Source organism: Malus sylvestris, chromosome 5, assembly GCF_916048215.2.
Source record: "Malus sylvestris chromosome 5, drMalSylv7.2, whole genome shotgun sequence".
Classification (NCBI taxonomy): domain Eukaryota; kingdom Viridiplantae; phylum Streptophyta; class Magnoliopsida; order Rosales; family Rosaceae; genus Malus; species Malus sylvestris.
The window spans coordinates 28,977,760-29,002,439 of record NC_062264.1 but is presented as its reverse complement, the minus strand read 5'-3'; the positions used below and the strand labels follow the sequence as shown (position 1 = coordinate 29,002,439).

General features: G+C 39.0%; 2 protein-coding genes across 3 annotated transcripts; both read left to right on the top strand.

Annotated features, from left to right (window-relative positions):
• Window positions 1-2,446: 2,446 nt before the first annotated feature.
• LOC126623682 (GLABRA2 expression modulator-like) lies at window positions 2,447-4,060 on the top strand. 2 transcript variants are annotated; one of them, XM_050292639.1, is made up of 4 exons: window positions 2,447-2,682; window positions 3,014-3,115; window positions 3,340-3,584; window positions 3,661-4,060. In XM_050292639.1, the coding sequence occupies exons 1-4, from the start codon at window positions 2,583-2,585 to the stop codon at window positions 3,841-3,843; spliced, it is 630 nt and encodes a 209-aa protein (XP_050148596.1). In that variant the 5' UTR covers window positions 2,447-2,582; the 3' UTR covers window positions 3,844-4,060. The 2 variants fall into 2 exon arrangements, with proteins under 2 accessions (XP_050148596.1, XP_050148595.1); XM_050292638.1 differs by having other exon boundaries at window positions 2,450-2,682; window positions 3,316-3,584.
• Window positions 4,061-8,351: 4,291 nt separating this feature from the next.
• Window positions 8,352-8,972, top strand: LOC126622716 (uncharacterized). Its single transcript, XM_050291450.1, has one exon. It carries the CDS (start codon window positions 8,352-8,354, stop codon window positions 8,970-8,972), a length of 621 nt encoding a protein of 206 aa, XP_050147407.1.
• The last annotated feature ends 15,708 nt before the right edge of the window (window positions 8,973-24,680 follow it).

Sequence of the window (24,680 nt, the reverse complement as noted above, 5' to 3'; positions counted from 1 at the left end):
ACTTCCACTCAAACTCGGGTAAGGAACCGACTGCTTGGAACCCTTCCCTGATTGCCTACCTAGCACTGCTCTCGAGTACTCGCCTTCCAATGTTGTTGTACTTTCAAAGAAGCTGCCACATCTGCTTGGGGAACAGATAAGGCAAGTGAAAATGATACCTTGCAGCATGTGGAGACAAGGTGCGGAAGGAACAAGCAGAGAAGAATGCAGTCTGCACAATCAACTCAGCAGAAGGAGTCCGAACTGAGGAACTCGAGAAGCTGCCACATCTGCCTGAAGAAACAAGCAGAGAAGAATGCAGCATGCACAGTCAACTCAGCAGAAAGAGTCTGAGATGAAGAACTCGAGAAGATGCCTCATCTGCCTGAGGACGGTGAGCTTGTTTTGACCCTCAAACGGCTTACTAGGCGTTGTGAGCTGCACGTGCTGATTCACCACCCTTGAATCGAATCCTTAAAGATCAAGTCACCAACTGGAAGAAGAGTTCATCAATCTTGAAGATCATGCCGTTGACCAAACTGCTCAGGTGTGAATTAGAAAGATTGAACAAAGAAACAGGTTGTCACCTTTACCTCGTGCCTGCTTGCCATGTGTTCGAGTCAACCTTCAAGAATCAAGCCTCGACGGCCCTTGAGGAAATCACAAGTCCGATTCAAGATTAAGTGTCTACCACCCTTGAATCAAAACCTAGTTCAAGAATAAGCTGTGGAAAATCAACAATTGGAGGAATCCAGAAAATCCTTCAACCCAGTTCAAAATCAAAGCTGTGGAAAGTCAACAAGCGCAACAAAATACGTGCCGATTCACCCACTACCAAAGCCAAAGATCATCTACCACATGAAGCTCCTTGTGGTCCAATTTCAACCTTCAAGATCAAGTCTCGACGGCCCTTGAAGAAATTTCAAACAAAAGTTCAAGAACAAGCCTCAACGGCCCTTGAAGAAATCTCAAGCCCAAATCAAGATCAAGTCTCAACGGCCCTTGAAGAAATCTCCAGCCCAATTCAAGATCAAGCCTCGACGGCCCTTGGATCGACATCTACAGTAAGGGACTTCAAAACGCATCTCCTACACGTGACAAGCACATGTATACGACGTGCCTTGAAGTGGGGGCATTTGTAGACATCGAAATTTCGGTAAATAAATGTTGACCGGTAAATCAAAGTGTCAACGCTCATGTATTACATAAATTTTACACGTAGCGTGTGACTCAACGAAAATTGAAATGAGTTGGAAAAGTCATCAAATAGGACACGTGTCAACACCTGGCAGAAACGACTTATTTCATCTGGAATATTATATTCAAAATTAGGCCTTGGAAAATTCTATAAATACAAGCCCATTTCATTCATTTGGGAAACCAATTCATATTACACCTTGAAGCTCTGAAGCTCTGAAACTCCGAAGCTCTCAAGCATCCAGGTTCCCGAAGAATCAAGAAAGCGTTCTTCGTTCATCGTTCATCCTAAGATCAAGCCCCAACGGCCCTTTGGATCAACAATCATCCACCAATTCAAGATCAAGCCCCGACGGCCCTTGAAGAAAGTGTTCTTCGTTCTTCGTTCTTCGTTCATTGTTCTTCCAAGATCAAGCCCCAACGGCCCTTGGATCAACCATCCACCAATTCAAGATCAAACCCCGACGGCCCTTGAAGAAAGCACCATCGTTCATCATCCGTTCATCCAAGATCAAGCCCCAACGGCCCTTTGGATCAACAACGTCGAAAAATCCACACATCCAACCGTTCTTCAAGATCAAGCACAAAAGCCCTTGAAGATCCGTTCATCACTGTTCTTCAAGATCAAGCCCAAAAGCCCTTGGAGATCCGTTCATCACTGTTCTTCAAAGATCAAGCCCAAAAGCCCCTTTGAAGATCCGCTCAAATCCACCTTCAAGATCAAGTCCACGGCCCTTGAAGAACGTTCATTCTTAGATCAAGCCCAACGGCCCTTTGGATCAATCACACATCCACAAATACACACTTTACGGAGATCGAATCAGAGGATCAAAATAGAGAGAGATTGTAACCCAAAATCATCAAAAATACAAATATTTGTTTGTGCACGTTGTTCTTGTCTCTTTCGTTTCAGGAATTTTCCGTGTTCCTGTCTCTTTCGTTTCAGGAATTTTCCGTGTTCACAGCATGCTCAACAAAAGGATTATTATTATTAGATCGGTAGGATTAATTTAAGCCATTTTATTTGCTTAATTTTTGCAAATTCATCTACATCCATATTTACTTCTCGATAAATGTAATATATAGACTTTTGAAGAATCTCAACAAATTTATATATTTGGAGTGCGTCTATCATAAACGAAAACGGAAAAGAATATATGAAACAATATCCAACCTTTGCTAGACATATGTTGGTATATGATTTGTTGCTTTTAAGTGCGACGGCGTCTAGAGGTCTTCATCACCTTTTCCTAACCATTCATCGGCATTTCTTTTCTCTCTTTTTTCTTCTTGTACACCGAGACAGACCCTTATCATATAAACCAAAAAAAAAAAAAAAAAAACCAGATAAATATAAACCTGATCGAGTCCGCCATTTTCTACTCTCTACTCTTGCAACAACGGACATGGATAGTCGTCCCTCTGAAACTCAAGGCACAGCCCAGGCAAACAATCCTTATGTCCATTATTCTCCTGCTCCGGCCACATCGAATTCTTCTACCCAGCGTTAGTGTTTCCGTTGTTCCCTTGTTTCTTTACGCAGTTCTCTTAAGAATCAATCCTTCGATTATAATAATGATCATTAGTTAGCCTTAATTTAACTGTTAAAGAAATTTCTTGTGGGAAACTTTTGTGCTCTAGTTTTATCCATGCTTATAAAAGTACTAAATTTTAAATTTAGATGCTACTTGACTTCTTACATGTAAAAACCTTTTCAATTATAGTTTGATATATGGGGGGATAATTTTTTTTTGTATTTACGTTATTTCATTTAGTCTCAGGCAGATATGTTCGGATGATCGTTTTTATTTTTATTTTTTATTACTTTCTGTTGCAGATCCGATGGCAAATATGGTTGAGGCATTGTGCCAGTGCGGTAAAAGGGTTGAAGTTGCCACCAAAAGAGCAGAGGCCAAGGCGGACAATGTCTGGAACCACCGTGAGTTTCTCTCTAAATGAATTCCTATGTTAATTTCTCCCTTGCTATAAAGTTCAATAGAAGAAAAATGCCAATTTGTTAAGTTTTCTTTCTTGGTAGAGCCTACAGAAATTTTGAATTAATTGATCTTAATCGATCTTCGTTTCGTATATCATACGAGTAGCCTATATCAAACAAATTTTGGAATTTTCTCATGACAGTGAGAATGTGCCCGAGTTTCACAGAAGCAATGATGGCAAGGCTAAGTACCGGAACAAAGGTGCTTACTGCCGGAGGAGAAGAAAAAGTGTTTCAGCAGACATTTGAAAGAGTGACAGGAGAAAAGCTCTTACATTCATATGCTTGCCATCTATCAACTTCTCATGGACCTGTGATTGGGATGATGTACATCTCCGATAAACGAATAGCCTTCTGCAGCGATTTCTCTTACTATTTGTGCCCAGGAAATCCAACTCTCATGCATTACAAGGTAGATATTCTAGTGGACATAAAATTCGAATTCTTAAGTTTTTCATTCGTTTAACAAGTTAGTTAATCTCACGTAGGTGGTGGTGCCACTTGATCAGTTAAGAACAGTAAATCCTTCAGCAAACAGATGGAACCCTTCAGAAAAATATATACAGATTGTCACAAGGGATGGTCATGAATTCTGGTTCATGGGGTTCATATCCTATGACAAAGCCCTCAGGAATCTAAGCCAAGCTCCACGGCTATCTCAGAATAACTGAAGGAACGGTTGTTTGGTATCCATCTTGGATCCAATTTTTTTGTTTATGAAACTAATGAGTATGAAGTAATTTAGCTATATTAGTTGGATCCAAAAGGATAGTAACTCGAGTTATTTCAAACAGATTGCAGTGTAAAACTGTAACACCCCTGTTAAAGTTTAAGTACACCACCCCTGTTAAAGTTTAAGTACACATTCCCATAATCTGGTTTTGCTCATCTGCCATTTTCTTCAACTTTTTATGAGAACTTAACGTTCCTAAAGTTAGTTGAAGCTCTATACATAAGACACAAGAACAGAGTATCTTTAGAAATACAAGGGCATATGTAAGGTGAGAAAAGATGTGTCTATAGAGAAAAGAACTTTGTGGCAGACAGTTTAGCGACCTATAGTCTTGATTTAGATTTAGATCATTTTTATTTTGATACTCCTCTTTATTGTTCAATTAGTTTCATCTGTGAGAATCAACTTGGGATGTCCAGGTCTAGATTTATTATTGAGTATGTTTGTTTGGGCTTTTGCTTTTAGCCCCGTTTTTCAACCAAAAAAAAAATATAGGAGAATCAAGGGACCATATATAAACAAGGATTGCAGAAGGAGAAATGCGCGTGCGGAATTATTTTCCCAAGATTAGAAATACAAGGGCATATGTAAGGTGAGAAAAGATGTGTGTAGAAATCACTTTTCCTAATTTTTACACCAACACCCCTTGAAAACAAGCAGAGGAAACCCCCAAATAACACAATTCTATATGTGGCTTCCATTTTATTTCGAATCAGCCAAACAGTCTTTGATGCAGCACGAGCATAGAAGGACTACAAATGTAAATCTTCAAGAATAAAGGTTTGTGGAATCCACTAGAGATTGGGATAAATCGAGAGGTTGTCTTGATTATTTCTGAAGTGATGCATTACATTGGGAGCCAAATGGCATAAATAGACTTAAAAACAACCTCAGAAAGGCTCAAGGGTTTTGGGAATGAGAACAAGATTAATCGGACTTAATTAGAAGGATCCAATTTTTATTACAAAATTTAAAATGTAGTTTTGGAAGCCGAAACGGAGCTAAAATTCATCATATATCATAGCAAACCAGTGAGTTTAAACTGGGCACCATACTTTTTTCGATAATGTATCATGGGCCCAAAACGGAACTCAGACGCCTAATTTGTAAATTACTACTGCGTCCTTTTGTATTGCTTAGGTCTATTTCATCCAATCCATTTGGCCATTTGTTATACATTAGTTTTACTGTCAGCTAGCAATTCAGTTGTTCGATTTATAACAGAAGGAACGGCAATAATAAAACGGTCTTATAAAAAATGCACTAAAGAACTAAAAGAACACTCTTCAAATCTAACACCATGAAGATTTGACTCACTGCCCACAAATGAAATTCTGTAAGATACTGTCAATATGAACTTGGGTTACAACTCTCGAAGCTATATACCCAAGTGGAAAATGAGATTCAATATTTTCGGGTATTGCTACTGGAACTCTACAAGGTGATTCTGTAAAAGCCACCATACGACACCTCCTTAGCTATTGGCGACAAGAAAGATGAGTTGCTGAAATGCGATCCCATTTTGAATTTCTTGTGTCTTAAAGCATTCTTGATCCAAGCTCCAAAATCCCTAAACTACCAAATGTTTACAAGCAACCTTATGCTAGGTGCGCTATCTAGGTCTAAATATGTAGCGCAGATTTTCTAATCATCTGGAATCCAAGTTATCTGTTGCAGCAAAATATACTGAAATACTTCTAGTACGTCGACTTGTAACTAAACAAGACATTAAAGTAATTGGTTATGCGATGGATGACTGATTCATTGTCACCTCTAGGTCAAATTAAGCACGCCTTAAGCTCTCAGGTTAATAAGGTATGCCCCACCCAAAACGGGGGAGTAGCAAACCACCTGGTGAAATTAAAATTACTAACCATTGAAATAAATATAAACAAACCAAATACTATTTCGATCGGATCAAAGATGTGGATGTAGAATTAAGAAATAGGATTGGGATAATTGAAGTCTTCATAACAGAATTGCAGGAATAGAAAGACAACCAAATCTACATAAAGCAAGGTAGTTAGAAACAAATGAAACTAAACTCCTTACAAAAATACACTAACACATAGGGTGATGAATTCAAACCGCGTCAGAGATAATATACTTAACGGCACCTCATTCAGGCTATAGGAGCGACTGCAAACAGGCTTCTCTTTTTTAACACATTCAACCTGATCAATTTCCTTTTGAAATCCGCTTATGACAAATACGTTTTCAGTAATGAAGATGGGTTTATCACCGTATAAATTCCATTTCCGATGGGTCAGCACATGTACGTCAGCAAATAGTCCAAGATTCACACACCTGCGAGTGGACCTTTTATCACAATGGTGGAAAGGAGTCGAGCCCTTGCATGACGGGATGTGTTCAAACTCCATCGGTGACTAATCTAACATCTAACCTAACAAATCTATTGTTTAACAAAAAAAAGATTCACGCACCTCATACTCTTTCATGACCCAAAATTCCATTCATTCTCTCCTACAAAACGATACACATAAGCATTCTCCTTAAAGAACTTGAACCCTCTTATGTAGGACAGAAATTTAGTTATTTTACATGCAATAAACTAAACGGAGGAAGCGACATTTAATGAAGAAGAGTGATTGGAGTATTGGCAATTTAAGGATTAAAAGATTATTTGCTGTAGTCATATCTCGAAAGTAAATTTTTTGACTTTTTTGTGATGTCCGGATTGAGGCAACTGTGATTTGGCATGCATGTTTTGGACTCGTTGTATATGAATTCGAAAAGACTGACGAGATCTACAAAGCTATATTCATCACTCTCTTGGTCAGGGACATGAAATCCTATCCAAGAGTTCGCTCTCAATGAGAACATCTCCATATACAAACCAGTCTCAAAATTCCTAGTAAGATTAGCTACTAATAAAAGCTGTAGTCATCAGTATAGCTGACACATAATCCAAACCCGAAATTGGAACTTGCATTCGTAGAGTTTTTTTATCTTTCCATAAAACTGGAGTTCGGTATTTTGCGTACAGATATTGTTGATGGGCTCCAGAGATACAAGTCACAGTAACCATTAACAGATACAAATACGAAATCATTGATGGAGCCCAGTAGGTAAGTAAACTTAAGATGCTTGGAGGGCACGGTTCAAAAAGTAATATTTCTTGCCGAAGAATCATCTCAGAACGGTGTCAAGGGAATGGAGTTGAGAGGCGACGGAGACGAGGTGCCTTTGACTGAGGGTTCCCTGCTCGGATCCTATTTTGAAGTCAAATTTTGTGAACTGTGGGTCGAGATGATAGAATTCCACTGTTTCGAAACACATTAGAATCCAAAGATGGGTAATTCAAATTTTGTGAATGTGGTTGTTGATGATTGGATTATTATTTAAGTGTTAATTAACGTGTTTATTTCTTATTGGTAACACATAATTTGGTTAACAAATTTGGTTTAAATTTTGATCTCCCTAGAATTACCCTTCAAAGATAGAGAATTTCGTATGTGTTATGGTTAGGGTCTTACCACCTTCAAGTGGTGGCTCACTACCATACGTATTTAAATTTTGAGATTTATGTCTAGTACTAGACATATCTAGAAATTTAAATTCATTTAATAGTGATAAATAAAGTGTTTGTTGAAGATAATGCCACATCATACCATCTCAACTAGTTTGTTATGCCACCTCAAATAGGTTGTTAGCTAGGTAGTTAGTAATTGTTAGCTAGCTTAAGGCCTAAGTTTGTTTAGCTACTATATAAGATTGTAATGTTCATTGTATCAATTCATTCTAAACAAATACAAAAGATATTAGAGATCGAAAATTCCTCCTCACTCTCTTCATTTCTTCAATCATAGGTTTCTGCAATATCTGTTTTTCTTGCATTCATCAATGGCAGAACAATTGATATGTTATCATGGTATCCATCACCCAGGATGATCGTTGGTGATTTCTTCCGTTGGTGTTTCTTGCAAGTACTGAAGGTAGTTCGAATGGATGATCTTTGGTGGTTTCTTCTGCTGATGTTTCTTGCGAAGTGTTCTATGGGATCAGGGTTTTCTGATACGGATATGGAGTCTGCAATGTGCTATCCGGGGTCTACGATTAAAGATTCATGGCGATTTTAGGGTATGTTTGAAGTTATTGCACTGTATGTGTTTGTGTAAATGCCAGTTTTCTATGTGATTGATCAATACAAGGTCGAAGCCGTTATTGGCAAAATTGATAGAATTGTGAAGTAGTTTTTTTCTATCCACTTGTTAAAGGCCAATGCCAAAGTGTGATTGGATTGATATAATTGTGTTTCTTGTTTTACACTTGTTGAAGGCCAATGCCAAAAGGTGAAAAGTATTATCTTCAAGATTGATACAAGTTGTCTTAGTTGTTATTTGGTTGTGAATTCTATCTAAAAAGTTGTTAATTTGAAGAAGAATTAAGGAATCTTGGTGAGAAAATTTTTCAAAATTGGATATAATGGCAGCAAACTCAGTCAAGATTCAAGGTCTTTTAGGAATGATAACTGTGAAGCTTCAAGATGACAATTTTACAAAGTGGAGCTATCAGTTTCAATTTGTGTTACGAGGTTATGATCTTTTTGAGTTCTTTACTGGTGAGTCTCAATGTCCACCAAAGTATTCTATGAGCACAGAAACTGGGGTTACAAAGGAAATAACAGTTGAATACAAAGAATGGGAGAAGAAAGATTTGGCATTGTTGAGCTTGCTAATTGCTACACTCTCTGATGAGGCGATGGATCACATTGTTGGTTGTAAAACATCTCAGGAGGCTTGGGTTTGTCTTCAAGAAAGATTTGCATCGGTCTTTGTTGTTCAAGTGAATCAATTGAAGTCTGAGTTTCACACTATACAAAAAGGCACAGATTCGGTGGATAAGTACTTGTTGAAGGTGAAAGGAATTAGAGATCAACTTGTTTCTGCTGGAGAAAAGATCACTGATAATGATTTCATAATTGATGCAATATCTAGGTTGCCACCAGAGTTTGAAGTCATTAAAACAGTAATCTTGGCAAGGGATTCTAGTATTTCATTAAAAGATTTTCGAGCACAACTTATTGGTTCAGAAAGATATATTTAATCCAGGACAACTTCTAGTAATCTTTGCAGGTTTCAATCTAAATCCAATTGTTCATGATTTTTCAGCTGCAGACACTTGGGTGGTTGACACAAGTGCCACCCACCACATAATTGCCAATCTAGATATATAGTCAAGTAACTCCATATACTAGTGATGCTAAAATCACTGTTGGAATTAGTGAAGGTATTGGTTCATCTGTCATTAAAACATCTTCTAATTCTCTCATTTTACATAATGTATTACATGTGCCAAAGATAACTATGAATCTGTTATTTGTAAAGAAGTTATGTAGAGACAATGGTTGTTGGTTTATCTACGATGATTTGATTTTCTTTATATAGGACAAGGCAACGCATCTGATTTTGTACCAAGGAAAGAGTGATGATGGAGAACTGTTTAATATTCCAGTGAGTGTTTTTCAAAATTATTTGCTGCAAGATTGGGAAGATGTGCTGCGTTTTTGGGAAGAAAGGTTAAAGTTATTATATGGCACAAACGATTGGGACATCCATCTAAAGAAATATTGAAGTCTATGTTACAGAATAATCAGTTACCAGTTAATGTAGATGAATGCTCTTCATTGTGTATAGCCTGTATTCAAGGTAAAATGAACAAATTACCATTTAATGTAAGATCAGAAAGATCCAAAGCTGTGTTTGATAAGATTCACACTAATGTTTGGGATCTATGACCTCAAATGTCAGTTGAAGGCTATAGGTATTATATCAGCTTTATAGATGACTATTATAGGTTTGTATGGATCTTCCCTATGGTAAATAAATCAGATGCATTTCCAATATTTGTCAAATTTTATGCTTCTGTGACTACTCAATTTAATCAAGCTACTAAGTGTCTTCAATCTGATGGTGAAGGAGAGTATGTAAGTAAAGTGTTTAAGGAATTTCTACAGAATAAGGGCATTGTTCATCAATTATCATGTCCACATACGCCACAGCAGAATGGTATTGCAGAAATGAAACATAGACACTTACTAAAAACAGCTTTGACAATGGTGATTGAAACATAAGTCCCTGTGTCATTTTGGTACCATGCATGTTCACATGCTGCATTTTTTAGAAACAGGATGCATTATGGAGTACTTGGGATGAAATCTCCATATCAGGTGTTGTTTAATCAAGATCCTGACATTCACAGTTTAAAAATATTTAGCACTGCAGTTTATCCTCTACTCAGGCCTTTCAATGAGAATAAGTTGCAACCAAGGTCAGTTCAGTGTGTCTTTCTTGGATTTACTCAAGGATACAAAGGGGTTATATGTTTTGAGATGAAGTCCAGAAATTTCATATTGTCCAGACATGTTATTCAAGATGAGGACATTTACCCTTTCAAGAATAAGAAGCGTACATTTTCATGTAATACAAGAGAGGTGTCTAAGCCAACTTTATCACATGTTGTGATTCAATTACCTAAAATATGTGAATAGGGTCGAGGGCAAGGATATGAATGTATTGATAGACAAGTGGTTAATGAAGAAACAAGGGTATAGACTAATATTGAGTCAGTGACAGATATTAGTACCAATATAAGTCATAGTGAGCCTAATGACAGTATTTCAATTGCTATGGAATATGTATCTCAAAGTTAGCATCAATCTCCAAGTCATCATCGCTCAGGTATAAATCAAATTGTGCATGTCCATTCCCCATCACAGCTTGAGGTAATTCTTCCTATACACTCAGAACCAGAATCTAATTTTTGTCCTAATAGTTCTTCTCATTCTGTTATGACTAGACTAAGAAGTTGAGTTATTGAAAGAAAGAACTATATAGCTATGATTGCTTCATTTCCTGAATTGCAATCACTCCAGTTAAATGAAGATGAATTATTTACTAGAGGGTGTTCATTAATCTCTGAGATCAGTGATGTTACAGAACCAACATTTCGAAAAGCAGTTAGTATGTCGCAGTGGCAATTGGCAATGCAAGAAGAATATGATTCCCTCAGTGCACAGTGCACATGGATGTTGGTATTCCCACCACATGACAGATCAATAGTTGGAAGTAAATAGGTTTGCAAAATTAAGAAAAATCCAGATGGAAGTGTATCAAGGTACAAAGCCAGATTAGTAGTTCAAGGCTTTTATCAAGAGCATGGAATTGATTACTTGGATACTTTCAGTCCTGTGGTAAGACACACAATAGTGAGGATAATTTTAGCAGTTTCTGCAGTGAATCATTGGGATCTAAGGCAATTGAACATTACAAATACATTTTTACATGGTGATTTACTGGAAAATTTTTATATGAAACAACCTTTAGGTTTTGTTAATCCTGCTAAACCAAACCATGTTTGTAAATTGATAAAGTCACTATATGGTTTAAAGCAAGCTTTCAGGGCATGGAATTCCAAGTTCACAAGCTACTTAGTTGCACTGAATTTCATTGCATCTCCTTTTGATACAAGTTTATTTGTTAAGTAAGATGGTATTGACCCAATTGTGTTACTACCATATGTGGATGACATTATCGTCACATGATCAAATCCATCCAAGGTTCAAAATGTTGTTACATAACTATTTGAGGTGTTTGAATTGAAAGATATAGGGAAGCTGACCTATTTCTTAGGTTTACAAATTCAGTATAAGGCAAATGGTGATATATTTGCCAATTAATCGAAGTACATTACAGATTTGATTCACAAGGTAGGAATGGATTCATGCAAGCCTGCAGCTACACCTTGTAAACCTCATAGTCAATTGCTTGGTGCAAAAGGAACTACAATGGTAGATCTATCTCTATACAGAAGCTAGGTTGGATCATTACAATACCTAACTTTCACACAACCAGACATTGCTTTTGCAGTTAATTCGGTTTGTCAATTCATGAATGCACCAATAGAATTGCATTTTGGAACAGTGAAGCGAATTATCAGATATTTGAAGGGTACAATTCCCACTGGAATCAATTATACTGCAGATACATTTGTTTAGTCTTAGTGCATTCTCAAACTCAAACTGGGCTACAGATCTTAATACCAAAAGATCAGTGATTGGTTATGTTGTGTTCTTGGGACACAATCCAATATCTTGGCAAGCAAAGAAACAAAATTCAGTCTCCAGAAGCTCAACTGAAGCTGAATATAAGGCCCTTGCACACACTGCAGCTGACATTGCATGGGTGAGGAAGATTTTGAAAGATTTAATAGTTAACTTGTATGCACCTCTAGTCATTCATTGTAACAGCCTTGAGTGCAAATCCAGTGTTTCATTCTCGAAACAAGCACCTAGACACAGACTAACATTTTGTTAGGGAAATAGTACAAAAGAAAGATTTGGAAGTAGTGTATATTCCCACTGAAGATCAAACAACTAATGTATTAACAAAAGGGTTGCACAATCCAGCATTCAATCCTCATTGCTACAATCTTCGACTTGGGAACCCCAGTTGAGATTGAAGGGTGATGTTGAAGATAATGCCACATCATATGCCATCTCAGCTAGATTGTTATGCCACCTCAGGTAGGTTGTTAGTAAATGTTAGCTAGCTTTAAGGCCTAAGTTTGTTTAGCTACTATATAAGATTGTAATGCTCATTGTATAAATTCAATCTGGACAAATACAAAAGATATTATAGATCAAAAACTCCTCTCTCTCTATCTCTCTCTTCATTTCTTCAATCATAGGTTTTTGTAATATCTGTTTTTCTTGCATTCATCAATGGTAGCACCATTGATATGTTATCAATGTTAAGCATCACTATCACTTCAAAATAACGAGCAAAAATATTCCCAATTGGAGTTCTTCTGTCACACTTCATTCCCGACATACATCCATGATTAACACGTGACGCCACCAAATACTCGTATATCTAACATACCTTGCCTTCGGGATATGAATAAAGCACCACTCAAGGTTCAAATTGCATAGTAATTTCTGTATATTTTATGGCTGCATCTAACCTCGTCGTTAGACTGCCTACGTACCCTCAACAGGGATCAAGCCATTCGTAGTTCGTCCTTCAACTCGACATATATAACAATCTGTTCAAGCCGAAAGGCATAACATTCCTCATTCAAACATTTGGACTTGACAAGCATGAATTATTCGATTCAAGCTACATAACGAACCCACATGACAATCAAGGTTTCTATTTCATCCATCATATAAACCATTATGTTTCAACATAAAATCGCAATTCATAGTATGTAATATCTCAAAGCATCAACAAAGCATAATAGTATCCTCTAGTCGCATTGATCATTGATCTAATCGTATTAATAACAATCATATTCAACATCAGTCCACAATCACCTCAATTAACCCATTCCATGAATCAAGGAGACACGATATTAACATTTAATAAAGGAATTCAACATAATTCCTTGCCTGGATTTCGAGTAATAACTTGATAATTCTAATTTATATTCACCAGGTCTATTGTGGGTAATTCCCATTCACTCGAATCCAAGGTTCTAGTCTAACTTATGGAAATTAGTAAGATTAGGGATTTCGTACCACTCAACGAAATCCAAACCAGGATACAATTTCGGACCACTCAACGGAATCCAAAATATCAAGCGGTTTCTCATAATCTACCCAAATCTGTCACGTGTAAAATCAATGCCTACATCATGGAAATGGTACATCCAGCCAATCAGACACTTAGATAAACTCCGAGGCTTGGGTGAGTGACAATAATAAAAGTATGTGATATTTAGTAAAAATAGACCATCGATCACAATCTATAAACATCGAGTATAGAATCATGCTTTATGAAATCATAATCAAGTCGTTGCAAACTCCGAATGAGTCACGTAGACATCCAACGGCTTTTCTAATTCAAACCACAAGATTCTCAAAACCATCATTCATATGTAAATTATAAACTAAGGCTAGAGTAACACAGTTCGGCCAAAGCCTACATAAGTAACCAAACAGGAAGTGGCCCCCCAAAGCTAATTAACCAAGCAGAGCCACCCCTGCGAAAGTAACCAAGTAGGTAGTGACCCCCCAACGTGGATTAACCAAGCAGAGTCACTCCTACAGCTGTTAGGAAGTGATCACCCAACGCGGATTAACCAAGCATGATCACTCCTAAGCATACATGGCCATAAGGATCGCCTAACGCGGATTAACCAAGCACGATCCATATATAGTATGGTCCCCCAACACTGATTAACCAAGCAAGACCACTAGTGACCCCCCAATGCGGATTAACCAAGCAGGGTCAAGATAACCAAGTAGGTAGTGACCCCCAAATGCAGATTAACCAAGCAGCGTCACACCTACATAACTGTTAGGCAGTGATCACCCAATACTGATTAACCAAGCATGATCACCCCTAAGTATAAATGGCCATTAGGATCGCCCAACGCGGATTAACCAAGCGTGATCCATAAATAGTATGGTCCCCCAACACAAATTAACCGAGCAGGACCATTCATGTACCACTGCTACATGGAGCAGTTAGATCAACACACAAACCACTTACCCTTATCTCATCCGCTATGATTTACATCGTAATCACTTGCACTATCAACTTCTCATGATCACTATCTTATCATACAAGCATAAAAGTTCTATATAATACTTCTCATAAGATTTTGGGTTCACATCGTCATAAAAACAATCATACACATCATACTAATCATACATATCTAACCACATTTCATAAACTTTTCCAAGCTACAGTCGATTCACAATTAATAAACATAGATCAATGCTAAAAATAAAAATAACAATTCAATAGAAAGCACATTTAATAAACAAGTATAACTCGATATGGTGCCACTAATACATATATTGAGACACACGTCAACTGGGAACGACACGTCATCGTGATGAGCCAACTAAGCTCCATCAAGCCTCAACAACAAACTAGAGATAAACAACACTCTAGAGTAGAGCACGTTGACTAGAACGTCAATCGTCAATAAGGTAGGTCCATTAAGGTCAACAATCTAACGTTATTCAATCCGGAAGACCCGCACATCGGATTTCCGATCCGTAAGTTCTCAAATGTCCAACAACTGATAACTATGGTGCTCACAAAATTGTACGATGATCCAATGATCGGATTGTCATCAATCACACAAACAAATGGTGGTCCAATTTGATCACCAGACCAAACAATTGAATTTCGGGAAACCGAGCTAGAAATAGGTTCATAGGGTCACTAGAAGATATTTGGTACTTAGACAACACTCGTGGACGGTCCCACGCACCGCCACACGCGAGGGTAGCCATGGTGAAGGTTTGAAAAACCAAATTTTCAACCTTAACCAAAAAGACTCAAATTTACGTGGTAACTAGAGCTCAACAAGGGAAACATTCTTTACAACTAGGCCAACGATAAATTCTAACCAGAAACCATCCAAATTCATCAGGGAAAACCAGGTTTCTAGGGTTCTAAACACCCAACTCTAAAACGAATACGAAAGCACAAGCCAAGCATACCAATTTGAAGATTATGAAGAGTAGATGAAGTTTAATACCTCACTCGAAAGAAATGGTTGCCAAAATCACCGAAAAAATGACAAAATCGTCGAAAACTCACAGAACTTTTCTGCCTCAAACTGGAAAATGGATAAGAAAATGGGAAATCTAATACTGCAGATATGTAGGGCTCGTCAAGAGCTTTCCATGGACACCAAGATCACCTAAAACGGAGATCAGATGAATGAGATATGAGCAGATCAAGTTTGCGGGTTAAAGGGTCTAATTCACCCTAAAACGGGTCAGAATCAGACCCCTCTGCCTTTTCTTTTTCTTTTTCTTTTTCTTTCCTTTTTTTTTTTTTTTTTTTGAAGCCCTCCCCTTTTTAATTTGATTCGTCCTTCTCCTTCTAACTGATTGGTCCTCTTATTTTTGCTTAAATCTAATTAGGCTTCTTCCTGGTGGAAGTTTAAATGATTTAAAATCTATAGTTAGTAAAACAACTTCAAATGTCCGTAACTATATCGTTATAATCTAGACTCGCAAACGACTTTTGCCTATACGTTTGTGGTTTCAAGATCTATTCAAAAATATAAATTGTGACCTCCAAAGGTTTACGGATTTCAAATAATTGATTTCCAATCTTCAAACTTCATAAGTAGTTTAATTAAAATCTAAATTCAAACAAATTCAAACAAATTCTCGAGAAATAATATAAAATCTCAATAATACGAATACGTAGATTATAATAGTGAAATCCAGGAACAGGATTTCACATCTTCCACCGTTACTTGTTTGTCTCCGGTGGTTGTGTGAAGTTTGGGTGCTTTTAGAAGTTTGGGATGGTCTTTGATTCTGTGGTGAAAATGATCCATTATGTTCTTAGCCCATATCGTATGTCTTCTCTTTGAACTACACGGGCTCACGGTAAGTGATATATAATTTTTTGTCAAAAGTTGATATATATATTTTTTTAATAGTGCTATTTTTTGATATAAAATGATATTTTTACGTAATAGGTGAAAAGATTTAAAATAAGTCTTATAATGAGTTTGTCAGAATAATTTGGCATCAAATTCGTCACTCACATGAGTCAAATCTAAAATCACTCCCATACAAGTAGTGAGGAGAAATGCATCATATTATGATAATGGTTGTAAGACAATGTTATTCAAAAATATAAAATTGACACTCTGTTATATGATACGCCCACAATGTATGTTGATTTGAAAACCACCCCCAAATTAGACTTGAGGTGTAAAATATAGATTTTTTGTTTTTTGTTATATCAATATTGTATTCTAAAATTCTATGTGCGTGTTTAAATTAAACAACACAATAAGATAGTCATAATAATTAATTAAGTATCAAACTCGTCATGTAAATTAAATGTAAAACTTTCCACTTACAAATTCAAGAAGGAACTGTTATTAGCACTTCAACAATTTTATTATACACTCCTCACTAGTGTATTTTTGTTTCTAATTATAGAAAATTTAAAATACCAAATAAGATTTTTAAAGTGCTAATAACAATTATCATCCCAAAAATACCATTATATCGTAATGTTAAAGACAATAAACTCCTTTGTTGATTGTTTCACATTTCTTTTAAAAACATTTATATTCGAGCAGCGATAGAGTCAATCTCGCCGCTCTCACACACATGTCGGCAATCCATAACAAGCATAATAGCAATGCTAATGGACAATTGGTTGGAGCCTCATTTCCCTGTTTTCGGTGGAGGAAATGATTGACGTCAAGCTTCCCATTTGTCACTGTTGTGCGTTTCGTGTGTGATTGAAAAATGACAAAGGTGGTGTTGGACTCTTGGGGATATGGTGGCATTACAAAACAAAGACACATGTAAAGAGGGAAGGGGCTCGGCTGAAACCAAGTAGGGACGTCGAGCCTTTTGTTTGGCAAATCGCTGTGAGGAGAAGAGGACTAGAGGACCCCATATGTGCTTCATACCTTTGAGGCATTGAGAGTGATTGATGTGAGATGATAATGGTGGTACCAAACTCTCGTTTCTGTTCCCATACCAATTATGCTACAATTCTCTTTCTCTTGGCGTTTTCAAACCTTATGTCAACTACAACATCGAGATAATAACAAACTACGACCAATCTATACCCTATGTACAGAACGACAAACTCGTCATTCTAAGAGTAACAATCGCGTTTGCATGAAGTATAAATTCGTATTGTACAAGAACCCTCAAGTCTATTCTCTAGATGGGGAGTTCATCGTTCATAAGCTTTGGAAGGTTGAATGTAGAGTTATTGAAATCTATATTCTTAAGTTGATGCCCCCAACACAAATCGGCATCATCGTAACTTTTACTGCTTTTGGCATATTGGCCTAACTCTTGCCATTGGTCCCAACTGATCCAATTGTTCTAGATCATAGTTTAAAAACGAGTTATGTACTTGTTGAAATGGATTAAAAATTAAAATAGGTTAAGTTGAAGAACTTGGAGGGACAAAAATGATAATATGTTTTATGCATGTGCATTAAGAGGAGATTGTGATAGCGTAAATGTGTAATACTATATATTTCACCATACAAACATTATTGGTGTAGGTCCTCAATTGACTTGAGTGAAGGGTTGTCGACACTGTTTAGGCTGGCAAAAAATGATAGGACAAAGCCTGACCCCAAACTAAACTGCTGGATAAAGTACAAGAAGACACAAATCAAGCAAATGGAAAAATAACAAATAAAGGAATGGAACCCTACACAAAATAGAAGAGTGATTTAAATAGGTATAGAACTGTGATTGCTCATCATAAATGGTGGACTTGACTTTGATGTGGATGTGGAGCCTTCATCAGTTCCTCTAGACTCTTTTAATGAATGTATGAAATACTTGTTCTTTCTGTGTAAATAAAATACTTGTTACTTGAGTAGTTCTTTGTTAGTTTATGTTTAATCTCATTTTATTCGCTAATTATTAAGAAAATAAGAGACTGTCATCCAGATGATGTGATATCAAATTATCAATTGATGGAGAAGGACTGCTAGGAAACAGTTATGCTTGTTGTAGTGTCGTATTGTGTATTGTTATGTACATTACATAAGAACGTCAAAACATATAATACTACATGATTAGTTTGAAAATACCGTCACAGTAACATCCTTTCGAAATAAGTTTCTCTCCGTTCGTAATTGAAACGTAACAAAATTTTCAATATATTGTTAGTCAGCAATGAAGCTAAACCTAGGTGTATTTTCTCTGGTTTATTTGGTCCCTCCCCTAGTTTCCTGCACCAGATGGCAGAGCCATGAGTTGTAAGTCATGAATCGGGTGCTCCTCGACCTTGAAAAACCTTGTAGCTAGGAAGGTGAATAAGGCCTCTCCTCTCTCTGCCTAATTTTGACAAAGACCCACCAAACTCGTTTCGCTTACTGTTCACCTTTTCTAATGGTTTGCATAAAATCAAGGGGTCCATCACACAAAGTTTCGTAAACATGCACTAATGCTGTAGCTTACAGCAACTTTACTGTGTGCAAATATTCGAAATTATCAGCAGTTCACATTTACTTCATACCTCATTTGTGCATAAGTATACAACAACAACAACAACAACAAAGCCTTTTCCCACTAAGTAGGGTCGGCTATATGAATCCTAGAACGCCATTGCGCTCGATTTTGTGTCATGTTCTCCGTTAGATCCAAGTACTCTAAGTCTTTTCTTAGAGTCTCTTCCAAAGTTGTCCTAGGTCTTCCTCTACCCCTTCGGCCCTGAACCTCTGTCCCGTAGTCACATCTTCGAACCGGAGCGTCAGTCGGCCTTCTTTGCACATGTTCAAAATCACCGGAGCCGATTTTCTCTCATATTTCCTACAATTTCGGCTACTCCTACTTTACCTCGGATATCCTCATTCCCAATCTTATCCTTTCTCGTGTGCCCACACATCCCACGAAGCATCCTCATCTCCGCTACACCCATTTTGTGTACGTGTTGATGCTTCACCACCCAACATTCTGTGCCATACAACATCGCTAGCCTTATTGCCGTCCTATAAAATTTTCCCTTGAGCTTCGGTGGCCTACGACGGTCACACAACACGCCGGATGCACTCTTTCCATCCAGCTCGTATTCTATGGTTGAGATCTCCATCTAATTCTCCGTTCTCTTGCAAGATAGATCCTAGGTAGCGAAAACGATTGCTTTTTGTGATCTTCGCTAGATTGCTCCGGTCATTAGTGTGGATAAGTATATAAATGGATAGAGATAGGAAAGCAAACACAAGATGTACGTGGTTCACCCAGATTGGCTACGTCCACGGAATAGAAGAGTTCTCATTAATTGTGAAGGGTTTACACAAGTACATAGGTTCAAGCTCTCATTTAGTGAGTACAAGTGAATGATTTAGTACAAATGACATTAGGAAATATTGTGGGAGAATGATCTCGTAGTCACGAAACTTCTAAGTATCGGAGTGTGGTGTCGTCTTGACTTGCCTTATCTGTCTCATAGGTAGATGTGGCATCTTCTCTGGAAGTACTCTTCCTCCATCCAGGGGTGGTATCTTTAACTGGTGGAGATGCACAAGGTAATGTATCAATTTCACTTGAAGCTTACTTGTAGTTTCAGGCTTGGTCAAGCGCGATACAAACCATGTAGTAGGAGTCCCCCAAGTCGCCGAGCTAGGGGGTCTGCTGAAAGAGGTGACAGACAAGGTAAGCAATCAGAGCTCCGACTGATTGTTCACCTTCTCCCCATCTTGCAGCAGCATGAAGGATAAAGAGAAGAAAAATGAGAAGAGATGATATGAGATACTTTTGCTTTTGAAGAAGTAACTTTCCATAGGCTTATTCTTGAACTGAGCTGGAGGGTTTTCTGGTTTCCTCCAGAGTATAAGGCCGACTGAAGAATTTGAGGGTCAAAACAAGTCCATCAAATCTAGAGTACGTTCCACCCTGCTGATATGGGATACTTTTGCTTTTGACAGAGTAATGAATGTATCGGCACGTGTGCTGTTACGCTTGTCTCCACATGCTTCCTTGTATCCTTCGCACTTGCCCTATCTGTTCCTCAAGCAGATGCGGAATCTTCCCTGGAAACATAAGATGTTGAAGATGAGTACTCGAGAGCAATGCCAGGTAAGTAATCAGGTAAGGGGTTCCAGGCAGTCAGTTCCTGGCTGGAAGCTTGATTCCAAGTGCTGACTGATTGCTCTCTTTCTCCTTGTCTTGCAGGTAAAAACAAGGCCAAAAGAAAAGACAGGGAAAAAGCATGATATGGGATACTCTTGCTTTTAACCCTGATGATATGAGATATTCTTGCTCTAGTATAGCTTGTTTGCAGAGGTATTATCGGGGGGAAAGAAAGCTGAATATTTCGAAAGGCTTCGTTGGGAGTGCCCTCTCAGATATGATGAAGGGTTGAGCATTTTTGCAGGTCTGCCTGTCCGTTGGGGATGGAGGTCGACATATATAGGAGTCTCCCTAACAACAAGTAGTAATGCTATTCATTTACCCTGCTTGGTCATAGCACAGTAGTGGGAGCTGCCAGTTTCACATGTTTTAACTCTGTCAGAGCACTTTGAAAAAGTGGTCTGTGGTATCTGGCTCTCGAGATTCGGAGAACGATGCCTCTTCGATTTTTGAGAAAGCAATCATGCTGGGGGTATGACTCTCGAGATTCGGAGAGCAGTGTCTCTTCGATTTTTGAGGAAGTAATCATGTTGGGAGTCTGACTCTCGAGATTCGGAGGGCGGTGCCTCTTCGATTTTGGAGCAAGCAATCTTGTTGGGAGTGTTGTCTCGAATGTGAGTAAAGGTTGGGCATGTTTGCTAGTCTACCTTGCCACGAAGCACAAAGGTTGACACACAGGGACTTTCCAATTATCCAGCAATGGTACTGTTCCTTTACCCTCTCTTCGATTTTGAGAAAGTAGTCATGTTGGGAGTCTGGCTCTCGAGATTCGGAGGACGGTGCCTCTTCGATTTTGGAGCAAGCAATCTTATTGGGAGTGTTTTCTCGAATGTGAGTAAAGGTTGGGCATGTTTGCTAGTCTACCTTGCCACGAAGCACAGAGGTTGACACACAGGGACTTTCCAATTATCCAGCAGTGGTACTGTTCCTTTACAGTTGTGGGTAATAATATGGTAGCTAGACCTTCAAAATTTATGTGTCTAAACTTTTGTTAGTGCTGTTTCTTTGCTATTCTTTTACCTTTCTTGGTCAGAGCGATGTAGTGGGAGCTGCAAGCTTCACGTGCTCAACTTTGGCAGAGAACTTTGGCAAAGTTATTTGTGGTACCCATGAGCTATTGTTGCGTGTGGGAAGTGGGTGATTGAACAGTAAGATTCATGTGCTTTCTACTTCACCAGAAGTCTTCGACAGAATGCCCATAATTTCTGCAAAGCTGAGTGTGCGTGTGACAGGTGCTGACAAGGCTAGAAAAGTAGGTGCCTCTTCGATTTCTGAGATCGGCCCTCGTGGTCTCTGAGCAGCCCAGCTTTTGAGAAAGCGAGCGCCTCTTCGATTGATTCGGAGAACGATGCCTCATCGATTTTTGAGAAAGCAATCATGCTGGGGGTCTGGCTCTCGAGATTCGGGGAGCAGTGTCTCTTCGATTTTTGAGAAAGTAATCATGTTGGGAGTCTGGCTCTCGAGATTCGGAGGGCGGTGCCTCTTCGATTTTGGAGTAAGCAATCTTGTTGGGAGTGTTTTCTCGAATGTGAGTAAAGGTTGGGCATGTTTGCTAGTCTACCTTGCCACGAAGCACAGAGGTTGACACACAGGGACTTTCCAATTATCCAGCAATGGTACTGTTCCTTTACCCTCTCTTCGATTTTTAAGAAAGTAGTCATGTTGGGAGTCTGGCTCTCGAGATTCGGAGGACGGTGCCTCTTCGATTTTGGAGCAAGCAATCTTATTGGGAGTGTTTTCTCGAATGTGAGTAAAGGTTGGGCATGTTTGCTAGTCTACCTTGCCACGAAGCACAGAGGTTGACACACAGGGACTTTCCAATTATCCAGCAGTGGTACTGTTCCTTTACCCTTGTGGGTAATAATATGGTAGCTAGACCTTCAAAATTTATGGGTCTAAACTTTGTTAGTGCTGTTTCTTTGCTATTCTTTTACCCTTCTTGGTCAGAGCGATGTAGTGGGAGCTGCAAGCTTCACGTGCTCAACTTTGGCAGAGAACTTTGGCAAAGTTATCTGTGGTACCCATGAGCTATTGTTGCGTGTGGGAAGTGGGTGATTGAACAGTAAGATTCATGTGTTTTCTACTTCCCCAGAAGTCTTTAACAGAATGCCCATAATTTCCGCAAAACTGAGTGTGCGTGTGACAGGTGCTGACAAGGCTGGAAAAGGCTTGAAAAGTAGGTGCCTCTTCGATTTCTGAGATCGGCCCTCGTGGTCTCTGGGGAGCCCAGCTTTTGAGAAAGCGAGCGCCTCTTCGATTTTTGAGATCGGCCTTCGTGGTCTTTGAGCAGCCCAACTTTTGAGAAAGCAAACGCCTCTTCGATTTCTGAGATCAACCCTCGTGATCTCTAAGCAGCCCAGCTTTTGAGAAAGCAAACGCCTCTTCGATTTCTGAGCAGGCGCCTCTTCGATTTCTGAAGCTTCGTCGAGTGCAGATTTTTATAGGGGCTGGCATTAAGTTCCAAAGCACACTTGAATCTCCACCAGTAGAAGCTTCATTCTTGCACTTCTAAGATCTTGATTTGTCCGACCTCTTCTCTCTTCAACACCTTTGAAAATGTATGGCCCCTCCGACCGTCGTTTTGACTTGAACCTTGTTGAAGAGGCAGCCCCGCCTTCTCCAGACAACATATGGCGCCCATCCTTCGTCTCCCCTACTGGTCCTCTTACCGTTGGGGATTCCGTGATGAAGAATGATATGACCGCTGCGGTGGTGGCCAGGAACCTTCTCACTCCCAAAGATAACAGACTACTTTCCAAACGGTCTGATGAGTTAACTGTTAAGGATTCGCTGGCTCTCAGTGTTCAGTGTGCAGGTTCTGTGTCTAATATGGCCCAACGCCTATTTGCTCGAACCCGCCAAGTTGAATCATTGGCGGCTGAAGTGATGAGTCTCAAACAGGAGATTAGAGGGCTCAAGCATGAGAATAAACAGTTGCACCGGCTCGCACATGACTATGCTACAAACATGAAGAGGAAGCTTGACCAGATGAAGGAAACTGATGGTCAGGTTTTACTTGATCATCAGAGATTTGTGGGTTTGTTCCAAAGGCATTTATTGTCTTCGTCTTCTGGGGCTGTACCGCGTAATGAAGCTCCAAATGATCAACCTCTGATGCCTCCTCCTTCTAGGGTTCTGTCCAGTACTGAGGCTCCAAATGATCCCCCTCCGGTGCCTTCTCTTTCTGGGGCTCTACCGACTGCTGAGACTTCTCCAAAGCAACCTTTGTGAAGGCTCCCTCTTGTGTGCTTATTTTGACTCATGTATATGTACATATTTGTAGCTTATCGGGGATATCAATAAATAAGCTTTCCTTCATTTCAACGTATTGTGTTAAATACACCAAAGCCTTCTTCGCTAAGTTCTTTGAATTTTCTTTTGTTAAAGCTTGTATGTTGAAGCTTTCTGAGTGGAGCATGTAGGTTGGGGTAGTGTTCCCTTAATTTCCCGAGTGAGGAAAACTTCTCAGTTGGAGACTTGGAAAATCCAAGTCACTGAGTGGGATCGGCTATATGAATCTTAGAACGCCATTGTGCTCGATCCTGTGTCATGTCCTTCGTTAGATCTAAGTACTCTAGGTCTTTTCTTAGAGTCTCTTCCAAAGTTTTCCTAGGTCTTCCTCTACCCCTTCGGCCCTGAACCTCTGTCCCATAGTCGCATCTTCTAATCGGAACGTCAGTAGGCCTTCTTTGCACATGTCCAAACCACCGTAACCGATTTTCTCTCATCTTTCCTTCAATTTCGGCTACTCCTACTTTACCCCGGATATCCTCATTCCTAATCTTATCCTTTCTCGTGTGCCCACACATCCAACGAAGCATCCTCATCTCCGCTACACCCATTTTGTGTACGTGTTGATGTTTCACCGCCCAACATTCTGTGCCATACAGCATCGCCGGCCTTATTGCCGTCCTATAAAATTTTCCCTTGAGCTTCAGTGGCATACGGCGGTCACACAACACGCCGGATGCACTCTTCCACTTCATCCATCCAGCTTGTATTCTATGGTTGAGATCTCCATCTAATTCTCCGTTCTTTTGCAAGATAGATCCTAGGTAACGAAAACGGTCGCTCTTTGGTATTTCTTGATCTCCGATCCTCACCCCTAACTCGTTTTGGCCTCCATTTGCACTGAACTTGCACTCCAT